At 34.0% G+C, this 15,885-nt stretch overlaps 1 protein-coding gene across 1 annotated transcript in view; it reads right to left on the minus strand.

Moving 5' to 3' along the window:
- LOC107687187 (desmocollin-3-like) overlaps nt 1–7,730 on the minus strand; it is a 13,434-nt gene extending 5,704 nt beyond the window's left edge. The window contains exons 1-8 of the mRNA XM_016484419.1: nt 7,411–7,730; nt 4,847–4,949; nt 2,246–2,436; nt 2,043–2,156; nt 1,733–1,888; nt 1,402–1,623; nt 675–922; nt 158–300 (exon numbers count right to left, since the gene is read on the minus strand). Coding sequence (XP_016339905.1) covers nt 158–300; nt 675–922; nt 1,402–1,623; nt 1,733–1,888; nt 2,043–2,156; nt 2,246–2,436; nt 4,847–4,949; nt 7,411–7,563 — 1,330 coding nt within the window. The 5' untranslated portion in view covers nt 7,564–7,730. The remainder of the gene's footprint in view (nt 1–157; nt 301–674; nt 923–1,401; nt 1,624–1,732; nt 1,889–2,042; nt 2,157–2,245; nt 2,437–4,846; nt 4,950–7,410) is intronic.
- Nucleotides 7,731–15,885: the final 8,155 nt, after the last annotated feature.

Consider the following 15,885-nt stretch of genomic DNA (forward strand, 5'->3'; position numbering starts at 1 on the left):
CACACACACACACACACACACACACACACACAGTGTGTACTCAGAAACACACCAACGTTTCAGTGTTGTTGTGCTGAATGTCCACAGATTATTAAGTTAAGAGATCAAGTTTAATCTAATTATGTTGTCAAGTGTGTGACATCAAGTCCAGACTCACTCTCATCCACAGCTCTGATGGTTATGTTGTACATATCCTTGTGGACCAAAGGTGATTCTCGATCTATAGTATTGGCTGTTTTCAGTTCTCCAGTGTTCTCCACCACAGTGATCCAGTTGCCTGGGTCAGTCATCTTATAGTACCTTACACATAAATAAAATAGAAAAGTGAGAAAGTGCATTTAAAATACAGTATAAAGGTTTATCATGTACAATTACATTACCATAATACACTCTAATGTCATATATAGAGACACTAGATGCAATAAAAAAAAAATCTAGAGAGGTTACAGGAAAGCTTTTTTTAATCACTCTTAAAGTCCTGTATAATTAAAATGATTTTCTTATTAAATTCTTTGGACGTATTTACATAAGACATGTTCTTGCTTGTCTTCAAAAACAGCTAGTCAGAGCATAACAGAACAGAAGACCAAAGACCGCCTGAATGTGTAAGGTGGTGCTTTAAAGATAATTATTTAGTTAACCTCAAATAAACCAAACATCATAAAAGAACATACTTCATTCCATCACTGTTCTTATTTTCTGGATCCAGAGCTTTATAGGTTCCAATGACGGTTCCATTGGCAACATTCTCCTTGACTTTGAGATATAGAATGCCAGGGTTGAACTCTGGTCCTTCATCTTCATCTCCCACACTGAGCTCGAGTGGCACAGAGAGCCATTTAGTGTCAGGCCCAACCAGTGGAACCTCATTACGGGCAGTTATTTCCAGCTTCACCAGTGGAGTTTTTTCAAAATCCAATCCCTGAAAGTAGAGTAGAAGAGGAATGAAAACAATCAAGTGCATCTACATAAAACTTGCTTATTTCACCCAAAAGCGCCTATACCGTGAAGAGCTGTCAAAAGCTCTGCCTTGAATTCTCCTTGAAGAGAAGAACCTGTGTTTGCCTGCCTGATGGATGTACTTCATATAACAGGGTGTGGTTGAACCGCACATGCATATCGAACAGACAAATATATATATAAATATAAGAAATTACACAGTATGAATATCGAACGAACGATATTTTCAATAAATTAAAGGTTGTAAAACAAATACTACCATGATGGACAAGTACTACCGAACATAATATATTTTTTACGCATTACATTATTGAGAATATAAAAATAATTATCTTTTTTATTATTATAGTGATGAGAATTGTTATGAAAATAATATCAAAATCCAAATGATTTTAATGGTCTTAAAGACACCTTCCATAATTTCTAAAATATAATTTCTTATTTCTGTCCTTTGATTTTGGTGTGATATATGCCCTGAACTTGATATTTGAAAATGCATCTTTCGTCCTTCTCTTTCATACCTGCCCTGCACCGTTCTTCTACAGTGAAGAATCGACCTCCTATGAATTCAGGGGTGTTATCATTCTTATCCTCCACATTCACAGTGATGGGCAGATATGCATCCGTTTCCTTGCCACTTAGGTCAAACACACGAGCGATAAACTACAACAAGAGAAACAGACACATTTAGTTGTACTGATGTTATAATCATATTCCAGACCATAAACTCATGCACTGTTTTCTGTATAAGGTCTGAAATATTCAGACTCACATTGAATTGTGGGTACTGCTCACGGTCGACAGCCCTAGTCACACTCAGCATGCCGTTGTTCTTGTTTAGAATAAATAGGCCCACAGGATCTGTAGTAACACCCTGTCCACTGATTTCATAATACACTGTGTAATTTACTGAAGAATCAGATGCAATCTGAGAAAAGATGAACACAGCAATGTGTCAGAGAGCATAAGAAAACAGGAAATATAACAAAAGGTCAAACTGAGATCATGGAATGGACGAGGAAACAGGAAGGAAGTAAAGGATTGACTAAAGTAGAGATATAGCTTATGTTACTCGGTCTCACCATCTCCAGTTCCTTTGGGAATGGAAGCTTGTCATTCTCAACTAAAGAGAAAGGCAACGGTCTCCATCTTCTCTTAGTACGCTTGCGAGCCACACTGCTAGACTTCTGAGATGCCTGAAGCCAGAACATATAGAGAAGCATTTGTCATGCTGCTGATCCAGATCATATGGTTTATAGCTAAGAATTACAGGCTGTAGTTTTACCTCATCTTTACAGGACAGGATTATGTCCACCCTCCAATCCATTCCATTCTCATCCTGCACCAGTACAGAAAACCGCTTTGTTGTAATCTCCAAACCATGAACTGTGATAATGGTTCCATCTCTATTCACAGCGAAGTCAGGGTCACTGGAAGTAAAGGCCACAGGTTTGGCCGCACAGCCTTTGAGACTCACTGTGACAAAATACAACAATGACAGGTAATTATTCCACAGCTAAGCCTTGTATCTTTCCAAAAACAAAAGCAGTTTGAATCTATTGCTTGTTTTTCACACAGTATCATATCACTAAAGCTTTCAAGCTTCAAAAAGAATGCAAAAGCACCATAAAAGTATCACCAGTATGAAAAAAACTTACTATCCATATAAAATAATAAAGCAATAAAAATACAAAAAAGAAAGAACATTAGAAATATAGCTGAAATAATATAGTAATAAAGTACTAAAATTACTAAAACTTTAAAATTAAAGCTAAACGGAATCAAACAAAAACTAATAAAAATGCCAAAAGCATATAAAAATGACTACACATTTAAAATTAAAATTAAAACAGACTATAAAAATAAAAGCTTATTTAAAATATTAATAAACATAATAGTGATGGTAAAATAGAGTATCATAAAATCATAAAAAAGTATTTTGAAGCAATATGATTATTTTGTTTAAGTAACCAATGCATTTCCATCATTATTCACTGATAATCTTCCCATTCAGTTGACTTTTCTTTTTCATTTGGACTTTTATGATACTTTTATGCTGCTTTTGTGACTATTTGAAGGTCCTTTTTCATTCCATAGAAGCAAAAAAAAAGTCACACAGGTTTGGAACGACATGAGGGTGAGTAAATGATGACAGAATTTATCATTTTTGGAAGAACAAATTCTTTTATAGAAGAGGAATGAAAACAATCAAGTGCATCTACATAAAACTTGCTTATTTCACCCAAAAGCGCCTATACCGTGAAGAGCTGTCAAAAGCTCTGCCTTGAATTCTCCTTGAAGAGAAGAACCTGTGTTTGCCTGCCTGATGGATGTACTTCATATAACAGGGTGTGGTTGAACCGCACATGCATATCGAACAGACAAGCGTTTTCACACACAGCTCTAAAATAGTGAGCTAACCCTGCAATGCCTCTATAAATAAAACCAACACAACCCTGTCAGAGAGTGAAGAGAGCTCTCAAGATAATGACTGTGACCCTCAGTGGAAGCTATCGCTACTAGAACGTACTAGCAAAGGGCAAATTCAGCGAAATTTCAACGGATTCATCAAAGACATCTGGGGTCTATTTCTTGCCAAAAAGGTGATTTTCAGATGCTTCCACAAAATAACTTCCTGTACAGACTATTATTTTAATGCCTTTAAAACCATTCACCTTTATCACATACAGAAGCCCCTCGTTGGTTTTGGGGTCTGTCTCCATCCTGAAGTTCCCACTCTCGTTTCCTTTTGTGACCTCAAACAGGGCCTTCCAGTTGGGGGTGTTAACCAAGTCCTTATCTTCCACTGGTATCCTAGTAACTAGCACATTTTCTTGGTTCTCCTGAACCCTGGCCTTGTACTGTTTCCAAAAAAAATATATATATATTTTTTTTTTTTTAAAGTTCAAATACCACAATTTACAACATAAAGCCTTTCAGTTATCGATGTTAGTTAAGTATCTTAATATCTCAAGATGAGAGCTATGCAACTCTGTTCATCTCCTGAGTGGTTTAGTAGTTTATTTGTTTTGTTTTATTGCTGTATAGCCAATAAAAGGGCCCTACCAACTTCTCTTTAAAGGTAGGAGGGTTATCATTAACGTCTGTGAGAGTAATCACAACTGTTCCTCTGCTGAAGAGCCCATTAGGAGCACCGCCCATATCTCTGATCTCTATTTCAACATAGACTTTGTCCTGAGCCTGAGAGAAAAAAACAAAAAACATTTGCATTATTGGCATACTCTATCATCTGTATACACGATACAGAAAGGCATTGTAGATACAACACAAAACCAGAAAAATACCTCTCTGTCTAAGGTGTTAGTTTTAGCAGTTATTACTCCGGTAAAAGGATCAATGGAGAACATATCAGTAGCGTTGTGCAGAGTAAACTTGATCAAGGTGTGGGGGGTTTTTGGCTGATCTTTATCTGTGGCATTCACTTGTCCTATTACAGTACCTGAAAAATAGAATGCAAATATGATTGAATACACTACAAAATACAATTTCACTTTCAGTATATTCAGGTTCGGTTTAGTATCATTTACTGCATTTCTCCGTTAGACCACGAGTTCACTTTAAACATACAGGAAAATATCATAAAGCCTGTCAAGAATACTCTGGGTCATGTTTTACCCCAAAATATAATTAAAAAAAATGTAATAACACATAAATTAGAAAAACACAGGTTTGGAACGACATGAGGGTGAGTAAATGATGACAGAATTTATCATTTTTGGAAGAACAAATTCTTTTATCATTAATTATCTTTATGTAAACGTCATGTTATGTAGCCTAATTAGCAACATCAAATGAAGGAAAAGCTTAGTCTGCATAAAAGTTCATTTCATGACATGAAAAGGCTTAGTGAAACCACAAATCTTACATTCTTCCTTGCTTTCGGAGATGACATAACCGGCGGGCAGCCTCTTAGGCACTTGAGCAAGCACAGGCCTCAACTCACAAGACGCAGCGCTCTGAAACAACACCTGAGGGAGGAATTGAAAGCGAGTGAAAGGGAGAATCAAGGGAGTATTGCATTCCCCACTGTGATTGAGCAAAACCTGAGTAATGTAGTTTGAAACAACATATGACTTCAAATGTTAATCCTAATGAATCAGGTGAGGATTGGGATTGTGTGATAATCAGATTCATGTTAATTGTATGAACTACAATGCATTTTTAAAACATTTAATACAGTATATACTCCTTATTGTCGTAATATAGGATACTGTATAGGAGTGTTTGACTCGCAAAACCATTATTAATCAGCACCTTATTTTCTTGTTTTACACAGCAAACCTCCTCACATTATCTCGATTGTTACATTCAGTCCTAAACAGCTACATGAAAGCATTACACCAGTGCCTTTGTTTGTGCACGGCAAACAAACAGCGACGGACCGAAACAATGACTTGCATAGCTCAAGAATGACATGGGAAACTGTGGCTAATAAAAATACAATAAGAACATAGCTAAACAAAATCCCTATCAAGGAAACATTAACCATAAGCCAAGACACAAAGCAGATTTCAAGTACTCTACATACTGTTATATGGTATTCTGTCTCAATATATGGTGTAATGTTATGGGTTTCGGTTATATATTCATATCAGCTCTATCTTATCTCCAAACTAGGCTAATCTGCCCAGTAGAACCTGTAGAGCTAAAGACTTGAAAATACATGAAAATAAATTGTTCTTTAGTTGAATGCTTAAAGGTTTATTGTCATTTTGTCTTCATGCGTCTTTTACTGACACCAACAATGGAGTCAATAAACATAAGTCAATAAAACATACAAATATACCACAGTGTATGAACCTGAACAATATCAGGAAATCACACAGTTTAAAACTTACATTCAGGTTTTAATGAATCCATCACTAAAAAAATCTAAATACACTCTTAAAAATAAAGGTGCTTCACGATGCCATAGAAGAACCTTTTTGTCTAAATGGTTCCATAAAGAACCTTTAACATCTGAAGAACCTTTCTGTTTCACAAAAGGTTCTTTGTGGCGAAAGAAGGTTCTTCAGATTACAAAAAGGTAAGAAAGAGATGGTTCTTTAAAGAACCTTTGACTGAATGGTTCTTTGTGGAACTAAAAATGGTTCTTCTATGGCATCGCTTGAAGAACCTTTTGAAGCACCTTTATTTTTAAGAGTGTAACTGACCCACCCAGTGAACATCAGTCAGCTAGGTGATAGCACTTTTCTTTTTAGTCAACATTAGTGATCAATTAATGAATGAATAAATTAATGAATGAAGATATTTACAATAGCACTATGGTTTCTTTAAAACAAATCAATTAACATTTTTTTAGAACTGATTTACTTGGTCAGCAGCTTAGTTTCGCCCTGGATGATACTAAGCAAACATAGCAACACAATTGTTTGATGGAAAAAACAAAAACAAAACAATCAATCAGGCTATTCAAATGCAGATAGGCTAACTAATTAGTGAGGACTTCATTATTCTAAACAGTTAACGTTCAAGTAGTTTCATCCCTTTGAAATCCACAACACACAATTAACCAATATCCAACCCTAAATCATTTCCAAATAGTTTGGAAAATGGTAGGGGGAAATCTATCTATAATTTATTATAATGACTGGGGGAAAGTTATTTAAAAATAAACCATGGTAAACATAGTTTCCACCAAATCACCATAGTAATGTTCAAGTAGTTGAATCCCTTTCAAAGCTACAACACACAATATCCAACCAATTAACTAATTAATTTTATTTTATTTTATTTAACCAATATCCAATCTAAATCATTTCCAAATTGTTTGGAAAAAGGTAAGGGGGAATCCATTTATAATTGATTATTATCATTGGGGAAAACTTACTTAAATATAAACCATGGTAAACAGATTCCACCAAATTACCATAGTACTATAGTACTAGTTATTGACTATAATAAAATGTGATCACATGGTATTTACCACCACTGTCGTGACAAAATAAGAAATTAAAATCACAGAAATATTCTAAAAAGCAGAAGAATTTACTATTTCATTCATTAAATTCACCAGGCCTATTTGTTGTTCTGTAAAAATGTGATAAAAGTATAGTAGTTTAGTAGGCTATATTCAGTTAGCCTAAAATTAATTGACGTCTATGCCAACATATTTAAAAGCAAGTAGGCTACTCTCTTATAATCTTAAAAAAACATGTTTTCTCATGTTGATTTAAGGGTGTTTAGATATTTTTTTAATTAATATCGATTAATAAAATGCTCTTTGCAATACAGGCTCATAACTCGCATTTTGCACATTTTATAACAACTAACTAGCAATTTGACGGAAACTATGGTTACCGAGGTAAATAGGAAAGGATACGGCAAGAATTCAGGTAGGCCTACGATAAACTTATATAAAATGACCTAAAATAAAATGACAAAAAGCAAAAAAACAAAAAACAATTGACAACCGTAACTTTAACTTACCAAAGTAAGCAGGCAGAGAGCGAACAGCGCGCGTTCATACATCCTGCTGTGTGTGTGTGTGTGTTGGATTTCTCTGGACTCCACTAACGTTACACTGCGTGTATCTGACAGACGTGCTCGGATAAAGTCCTCTGGGCGCGGTGCGGCTCTCATGCCATTGAAGTCTTTAATATGGGTGTGGCAGAGCCTCAGCCTCTCACTTTTTATATCAATGGGACTGAATGTTTAGTCTTGAGTACTAAACATGTTAAACTATGCTTTGTCCCTGACTTCCTTAGCTTGGGAAGCTCTGGAAGGCTTAGACTCCACCCCAAACTGCCCCCTGAAACTCCCTCTGACTTTGTGTGTGTGAGAGAGAGAGAGAGAGAGAGAGAGAGAGAGAGGGGGGGGGGGGGGGGGGACCTAATTACGATATTAATCAAGCTTTAATTTCAATTAATCTCCAGTAACCATCACACGCGCTCACTAATCAGTGGAGCAATGCAGCCAACTACACAGTATTAACACATCTCAAGCCCTCGGCAGGATAGTACTTTAACAGAACAGACATTTACCCGTAATACCATCTGACTTTTCAGACATGATTATTAATGCATCTGTTTGGGTGGAGTGCAGGAGGTACTGGTGATTATACAGACAGTCATCACATTTACACATTTAGCAAAGAAAAGAAACTTTTTACAACTTTTGCATTTAATAAGCCCAATTAAGCCCAATTAAAAAAAAAAAAAATGTCCCAGCTTGAAACCACTCACATGTTATTCGTTTTGAATTACTACCTGGTCAAGCGTGTGGCTCTGTATTTCACCGCTTGATAACTGTGGTGCATAGGCCTTAAAAGTGAAAATATGTGACCTGTTGACCTAAAGTCTCACAGAATGCAGTTTTGCTGCGAGGAATTGAAAGGGATTGGGAGTTAAACAAAAATGAAGACAACAGGAATGGACAGGATGTGCTTCAACCAAAACACTTCTTCACTTGTTGAAACTGATAAGGGAGTGACTCAGACTGAGCAAGTGAATGTGGGACATTTATGAGAGCAACATAAGAAAAGTGTTCAAATTACGACACTATTAAGCCCTTTAAATGTGTTAAAATGTATTATTTTTTTTAACATTAGAGCCTCAGATCTAATGTTTTTGTTGTGCAAACTATAAGATAAATAGGATAAATTATTTGATCATAACATTTACTTTTCATGAAAAGGTCCTCAAGATTTTGGCCCATGACACCTTCAAGACTATGGCCTTGTTGACTTTTTCCACCAATTAAAATCATACAACAGTCTGCTGAATTAAATGTCAATTAACTGTAATGAAAACCAACATTATTATCCAAAATGTGTGCAACATTGTTATCATACAGTATAATTTGCCCCATTGCTAGAAGATAAAAAAATCACACAACTTAGCATTTATTTATTTATTTATTTCAAAATTGGAAAATCTAATGTAAAATGTATTGAAAACTAAACAGCTCATATAATATTTAGTTTGACCTCCTGAAGTTGGTTATCATCATTTCTCACTGACTCTAAACATTTTAGGCCTTATTTCCTACCCTTTTATGTAAAGCACCGTTATTTTAACATATTTTTTGAAGTATGCAACTTTATTTGCTTATATCCTTTCTGGCCACATAACAGACAGCATCAATTTCTAAACTAGTCAGCCTTTTTTGCAGAAAAACTGATAAGAGAGACAGAGAAAGGGGATCAGTGGCAAACAATGGACAAAGGCAGGTATTGTTTTTCACAGAAAAGTTGAATTTCTTGTTTCTGGAGTTCATTTGTCATGTTTTGAGACCCTTCTGTAATGTGTTGATGTGGAAGTTTAGAGCACAACAGCCTGGAGATGAGCATGTTGCAATATGATGGTGTTTGTGTGCAGGGGAGGTGGAGGATGGGTTGGGTTGGGTGGAAAGGAATTTGGCAGAGCCCCGTCAGTAAGTGTTGAGTCTGTACTATTGTGCACAGCTCGCTGAACTGTTATACATTTACAACCTTTATTTTACTACAGCACAAATAGATGTTGAAGAAGTGCCCTGACATCCATGATCAACAGAAAAGAGTAAATAAAAACCGTTGACATCTTGTATAGTTAGGTCACTAATTTATGCAAGTGCACTTCATGAATGACACTAAAAAGTGTTGTTTTTTGTAAGTAGTTTAACGGTATTAGAACTAGTTAGTTGATAATTGGCCTATAGGGACATTTAGGTCTGAATCATTAAAAACAGTACATTCATTAATCGTCTTAATGTCTTCAAAGGCATTTAAAAGAACAGCTCATTGTCATTAAATAGGCGGAATCGTGTCTAAAATTTAACCGAATTAGCAATTGATATATGTTAATTACTTGTAAAGCCTGTCTACTAACTAGGCAGTGTCCATAGTAAAACACAGTAATCAGAGCAATGAAGGCCATATGAAACACATCAAGCCAGTCGACAGAAATTGCAGAAATTATTAAGGGAATGTCCTCAGAGAGTCTCTTTATGTTCTATAGCCATGGCAATGACTTAAACAGCAAAGGTGGATGGTTTCCACACTGGTTCACCCACCCTGGAGCTTGTCTTGAATAGCTATGTTTATTGTGACACATGTCCCGAGGAGCACCCAGGCCTCAGGTGAACAGCATGTACACATTTCCAGTCTCCACCCCCTGACCATATTTTACCCTTTTCTTAAAAGTTGTGCTTCACGCATGCCAAAAACTGCACAAGGTCTTCTCAGTGGAGATATGTACACTCTCAGAAAAAAAGACACAAAAGCTGTCACTGGGGTGGTACCTTTTCAAAAGGTACGCCTTTGTACCTAAAGGGTCCATATTTGTACTTTAAAGGTACATATTAGTACTGAAAGTGTGCATATTAGTACCTAAAAGTTACTTTTTGAAAAGGTACCACCCCGGTGACAGCTTTTGTACCTTTATTTAGCTTAAATGTAATTTTCGCTCTATATAGCAGAACAATTTTCAACAGCATATATATTTTCATTCATTATTTTAAGATTTGAATACTTTATTTATTACTATTTTTTATTGTATATTTAATTTTTCATCAACTTTACCATTTAAAATTAAGTAATATTCATTTTTATGTTTCACTTTTTTTTTCTTTTTCTTTTTTTTTTTACTTTGTGTATTGTAATTGTGAATAATATTTTTGGTGTGGTGACTGTGTCATGAAAACTCCCAGTTGATAAGAAATAAAAATCCTGATCTTCTTGTTGTGGTGATGAACATTGATTGTTGGATGATGTTGAAGCCCTGAAGCTTCTCTTGAGTCTGGGTGTGAGCACCTGCTACACCTCCCAACACCTGACTGACAGATGAAAATCACACGAAGCTCTGTCATTATAGCTGAATCATGAGAAAATCAGTGTGTGAAACAAGGTGGGGCAAAATCAGAATCTGAGAATTGGCTTGATATCAATGTATGAGTCGTAATTTTAATTGAATGGGCTTTTCTCAGCATACTGAATGAAACAAGAAATTTCCATCAGAGGATTTGTATTTTTGTAACATACTGTAATTAAATTTGCTGAATTATCTGTTGTACTGCAGAATATTTTTTAACTTTAACATTTCTCTAATATTTCTATTCTTGAACTAGTTAAATACAGTCTCCAGTCTTTAATACAGATTTGATTTTGCCATACAGCACCGCAAAAATTACACCACATTGTTTTCAGATCACTTAATACAATTAAATATTGACAAAAATAAATTAGAGAATTCTGGGAACAAATTGCCCTTCTATGGTCCTTCTATGTCATTAAATTAAATTCATATTTATAGTTTTGTTTCTATTTTTGAACCTTCATGTAGTCTTCAATACAGATTTTATTTTGCCATACAGCACCACAAAAAGTTATCCACCGCATTGTTTTTAGATGACTTAATAAAATTAAATATTGACAAAAATAAATTAGAGAATTCTGGGAACAAATTGTCCTTCTATGCCCAATAAATAAAAATATATATAATGAAATGTAATTTATAAATAAATATAAATACAATATTAATTGTACATAGGATTAATGAGATATTATTAAAATGTACACTTAAAGCAGTTATATGAATTTCATTTTAATTCTACTTCACTAAATTCAATTCATATTTATAGCTTTTTTATCTATTCTTGAACTTTCATTCAGTCTACATCCTTCAATACAGATTTTATTTTGCCATACAGCACCACAAAAAGTCCACCACATTGTTTTCAGATGACTTGATAAAATTAAATATTGCCAAAAATAAATTAGAGCATTCTGAGAACAAATTGGTGTTGCACTATGATCAATAAAATGGACGATAATTTATTAAATTTAAATCAAACAAACAAATAAATGAATGAATTAATGAATAAATGAATAAATAAAGAAATAAATGTATTATTAAAAATATAAATGATGTATTATTAAAATTTAGACTTAAAGCAGTTATATGCATTTCATCCCATTTTAATTCTACTTTGTTAAATTCCATTCAGATTTATAGTTTTGCATCCAGTTTGCTGCCTCAATTCAGATTTAGGAACTCAAATCATTATTCAATTCTGAATGGTGTGCAATCCCAGTATAAAAGAAAAAGATAAGAGAGAGAGAGAGAGTGAACCCGAGAGAGCGAGAGAAAGAGATACCAGTCACTAAACTAAGTGTGAGATGAGATGTGATAACTATTGACAGTGACGGTACAGCTGCTATTGATACACGCTGACAGCAAACGTCCCAGATGCATCCACACCTCAAGCATAAACCACAAACCCCTTTCCCTCTCAAACAGATTTATTTTCAGATAGCTCACAAACATACTTCAGTATTATGTGGCACAGCTTTGTTTAGGATAATGCATTCTGCCTGCATGAGCACTGATGCATGCATGCAATTCAACACGAGAGATCACTCTGTGCTCTGTTTGTTCGCTGTCCGAGTGCAGGTATGTGACCCTCTCTCTCTTGTTTCCTTTCCCTCATTTTGCGATCTCTCAGTAAACTCTAAAATTAAACAAATGTAGACAATAAAGTATGTGTGAAACATTGTAACAGTATGTACAAAAATGTATTGCAACAACATATTTCTGACCTAAGCATGACATTTTTAGTGCATTTAAAATATAGTGTCGGCGCACTGGAAGTTGCCATGAAAGCGTCATTTGTACTCTGGGTGTGCCACATTGTTACAGATGTGTGACAGATAGGTACATCTGATGACAGTCAGACAGTGAGTCAGTGGTTTCACCCCAATCGGCCTCTCATGGCATTCAATCAATGTCAAAACAAGCTCTCTGATTCTATCTCTGTGCGTCAATACACTCGAATACAAAATTTTTTGATGAATTTTCAGTAAATTACCAAAAAAAAAAAAATGTCATCACATATTCTACAACTTATAACTATGCATTTCATTAAGTGATATAATGTAAATATACCAATATATTTGAACCAAAATCTGCTTTGTACTCTACCGTTCAAAGTTTTGGGGTCAGTAAAAATTATTATTTTTTTGTTTGTTTTTATCAAATGTATTAAAATTAATCATTTTATTTGGCAAAGACACAGTAATTTGATCAAAAGTCACAGTAAAGACATTTATGTTTGCATGAAATGTATGTTGTTACAAACAAAAAAAAAAAGAGAATTTTCAGTTTCCACAAAAATAATAAGCAGCACAAGTGTTTTCAAAATTGATAATAATAAGAAATGTTTCTTGGGCAGCAAATTAGCATATTAAAATTATTTCTGAAAGATCAAGTGACACCAATGACTGCTGAAAATTCAGTTTTGCCACAAGAATAAATGTAATTAAAAATTTTAAAAGACATTGATTTAAATTGTAATAATATTTCACAGTATTGCTATATTTACTGTATTTTTGATCAAATAAATGTATCCTTAATGAGCATATAAGAGCCGTCTTTCAAAAACATTAAAAAAATCTTACCAGTCCCAAATTTTTAAAAGGTATTGTACCTTAAAGTATAATGCAGTAAACATGACCTAAACACTAGTTGTTATTGTTATTAATGTAAGTAACCTAATGAACACAAAATGTAACACAAAACATACTGTATATAAGTGATAACAAAATTATTTAAATTAAAAATAATCATTATTATTATTTTATGTGATGTGTCACACAAGGACTTCTGGGAATATCCTTTAACTGTTACTACAGCTGTTACTATAATTGAATTTATAATTGAATTTATTCAATTATAAGTTTTACTTACAAAAAATATATAAGAATTTTAACAATAATTTACTATAAATGTGCATATATTTTCTTGTTTAGTATGTTTAGATTTGAACTTTAAATTGTATGGCAATTCATAATTTCTTGCTTTCAAAACCCAGTATTTTACAGTAAAATTATACTGTATATAAATGTGCAAATGGCCTCTATGCAAGCACAGAGTTAATACAAACCAACAAACAAATAAACAAACAAACAATAGTGAATAGAAATAGCAAAAGAATGGCTAAAGTTTTAGCTCTGCATGCCTGAGTGCTAGGAAACGCTGTTTATTTGAGACTCTAGATACGCCTCCTGTTTCTCTGGTCTTATGGCTGAGCTCCGGTTTCACTCCCAGCCGTTGTCATGGAGCTGTTTTCTTTGGACTACACTTTTAAAGTGACACAGGGAGAAAGAGAAAGAAGGTAAAAGAAAGAGTGCCCTCATACAAAGAGAGGAAAGAGGGAGGAAGAGAAAGGGAAATGGAGATTGTGGCGACTGAGAACTGTAACATTACAAACTTTTGAAAAAGTGAACATAATGCTGTTATGAGACTAACTATGAGAAAACTGGGAAGCAGAAGTGACAGAGCGAGACGGAGAGAAAGACACTAATTGTGGGGTGAAAAGAGAGAAGGAAAAAAAAAAGAGTTTGGAAAGTCGGTGAAATGCAAGGGTGTGTCAAAGGCCAAGTGGTCATCATAAACTCCCAGACAAACCTCCACAGCCTGCACTGAGCTATCAGGGATTTCCATGCTTGTTAAACTATTATTTATTTCATTTTAATTTTCTCTGTTGAAAAGTCAGAACAACATTACATAGTACATCATAAGTTGACAAAAAAAAGAAGAGAGAAATAGGGAATCTATTTAAAATTGAATAGATTAAAAATCATTAGGCCTACCAATAAACAAGATCTTTTTTCTTTCTTTCTTTTTTTTTTGCATTTGTAGTGCAATGCATTTATAAATAGCAGGTATTAGTGATTATTAGTACCAACAGGTGGCACTAATCTCTGTTGAAAATGGAATTTTAGGCTAAAACATTTTTTAAAAAGCTTTAATTGAGGATGCAATTCATATTTAGGGATGATGCAACATTATCTTAGTTATGTTTAGCTGAATTGGCAAATTCGTATGAATTTGTACAATCACATTCGTATATTTTAGTTTGACCTGCTTATGCCCCATTGACAGTTAGGTTTAGGGGTGGACCGTAATGCTTATTTCTTTATTAAAATTGCACATTTCAAACATTTTTAGAATTGACATAAACTCATAATTTTGACTTTTTTTCTTGCAATTCTAATTATTTTATAAAAAGTTATGAATGAAAAGGCATCTAATTTTTTCACTTCTGCACAATTCTGTGAAAGTCTACACTACCTAAACTAATCCTAACCATGCAAACCCTGCCATACTGAAGAAGAAGACTGAAATATATCATGCTCACCCTCTTCTCAGAATAAGTAAACTGGTAGAGATTTCAAGGAAATTAAAATCTACAACCTAACCTAACATAAACTAACCTAACCCAGCCCTTACAAAAGTATGTGTATACCTTGTCTCACTACTTGCACACCCCTAAGTGTTTCCTTAGCATAAGTTTAGCAGCAAACTTAATCTTAACCTGTACTCTAACCCTAACTAGAGCCCTAAGGTCTACACCAAAACTAACCAGGGTTATTATAGTAAAATAAAATAAAATTAAATTAAATTAAATTAAAAATAAATAAATTAAATTAAATTAAATTAAATTAAATTAATAATTGTTTGAAAAAAAATATGTTCAAAGAATTAAGCATAAAAAACTTAAAAACATTTTAAAAAAATTTAACTAAAATGAAAATTAATAACAAAAATCTCCTGGGACTAACCTGGGACTATTACTGTAACTTAAAACATTTTGGCCAGCATGCATAAGTGGGGTGTGAAAGATGTGTGCCTCCACAACTGCAAATTAAATATGAGCACACAGATATATCATCTCAGCACTGCACACGACTATTTTATGAGTAGGACTGCATCCTATAGGTTAGGTGGTTTGTACGGTGGCGAGAAGTGCAAAACAAATCAAAATTCTGAAAACAAAATAACAAATTACAAACGCAAATGCAAGTCTAAAAAACAAAATAACAATTCAGAAAGCACAACAACAATTCAGAAAACATTATAACAAGTCAGAAAACACAATGACAAATTCGAAAACAAAATAACAAGTCAGAAAACACAACGACAAATC

Source organism: Sinocyclocheilus anshuiensis, unplaced genomic scaffold (assembly GCF_001515605.1).
Source record: "Sinocyclocheilus anshuiensis isolate Anshui unplaced genomic scaffold, SAMN03320099.WGS_v1.1 scaffold1355, whole genome shotgun sequence".
Taxonomy (NCBI): Eukaryota; Metazoa; Chordata; class Actinopteri; order Cypriniformes; family Cyprinidae; genus Sinocyclocheilus; species Sinocyclocheilus anshuiensis.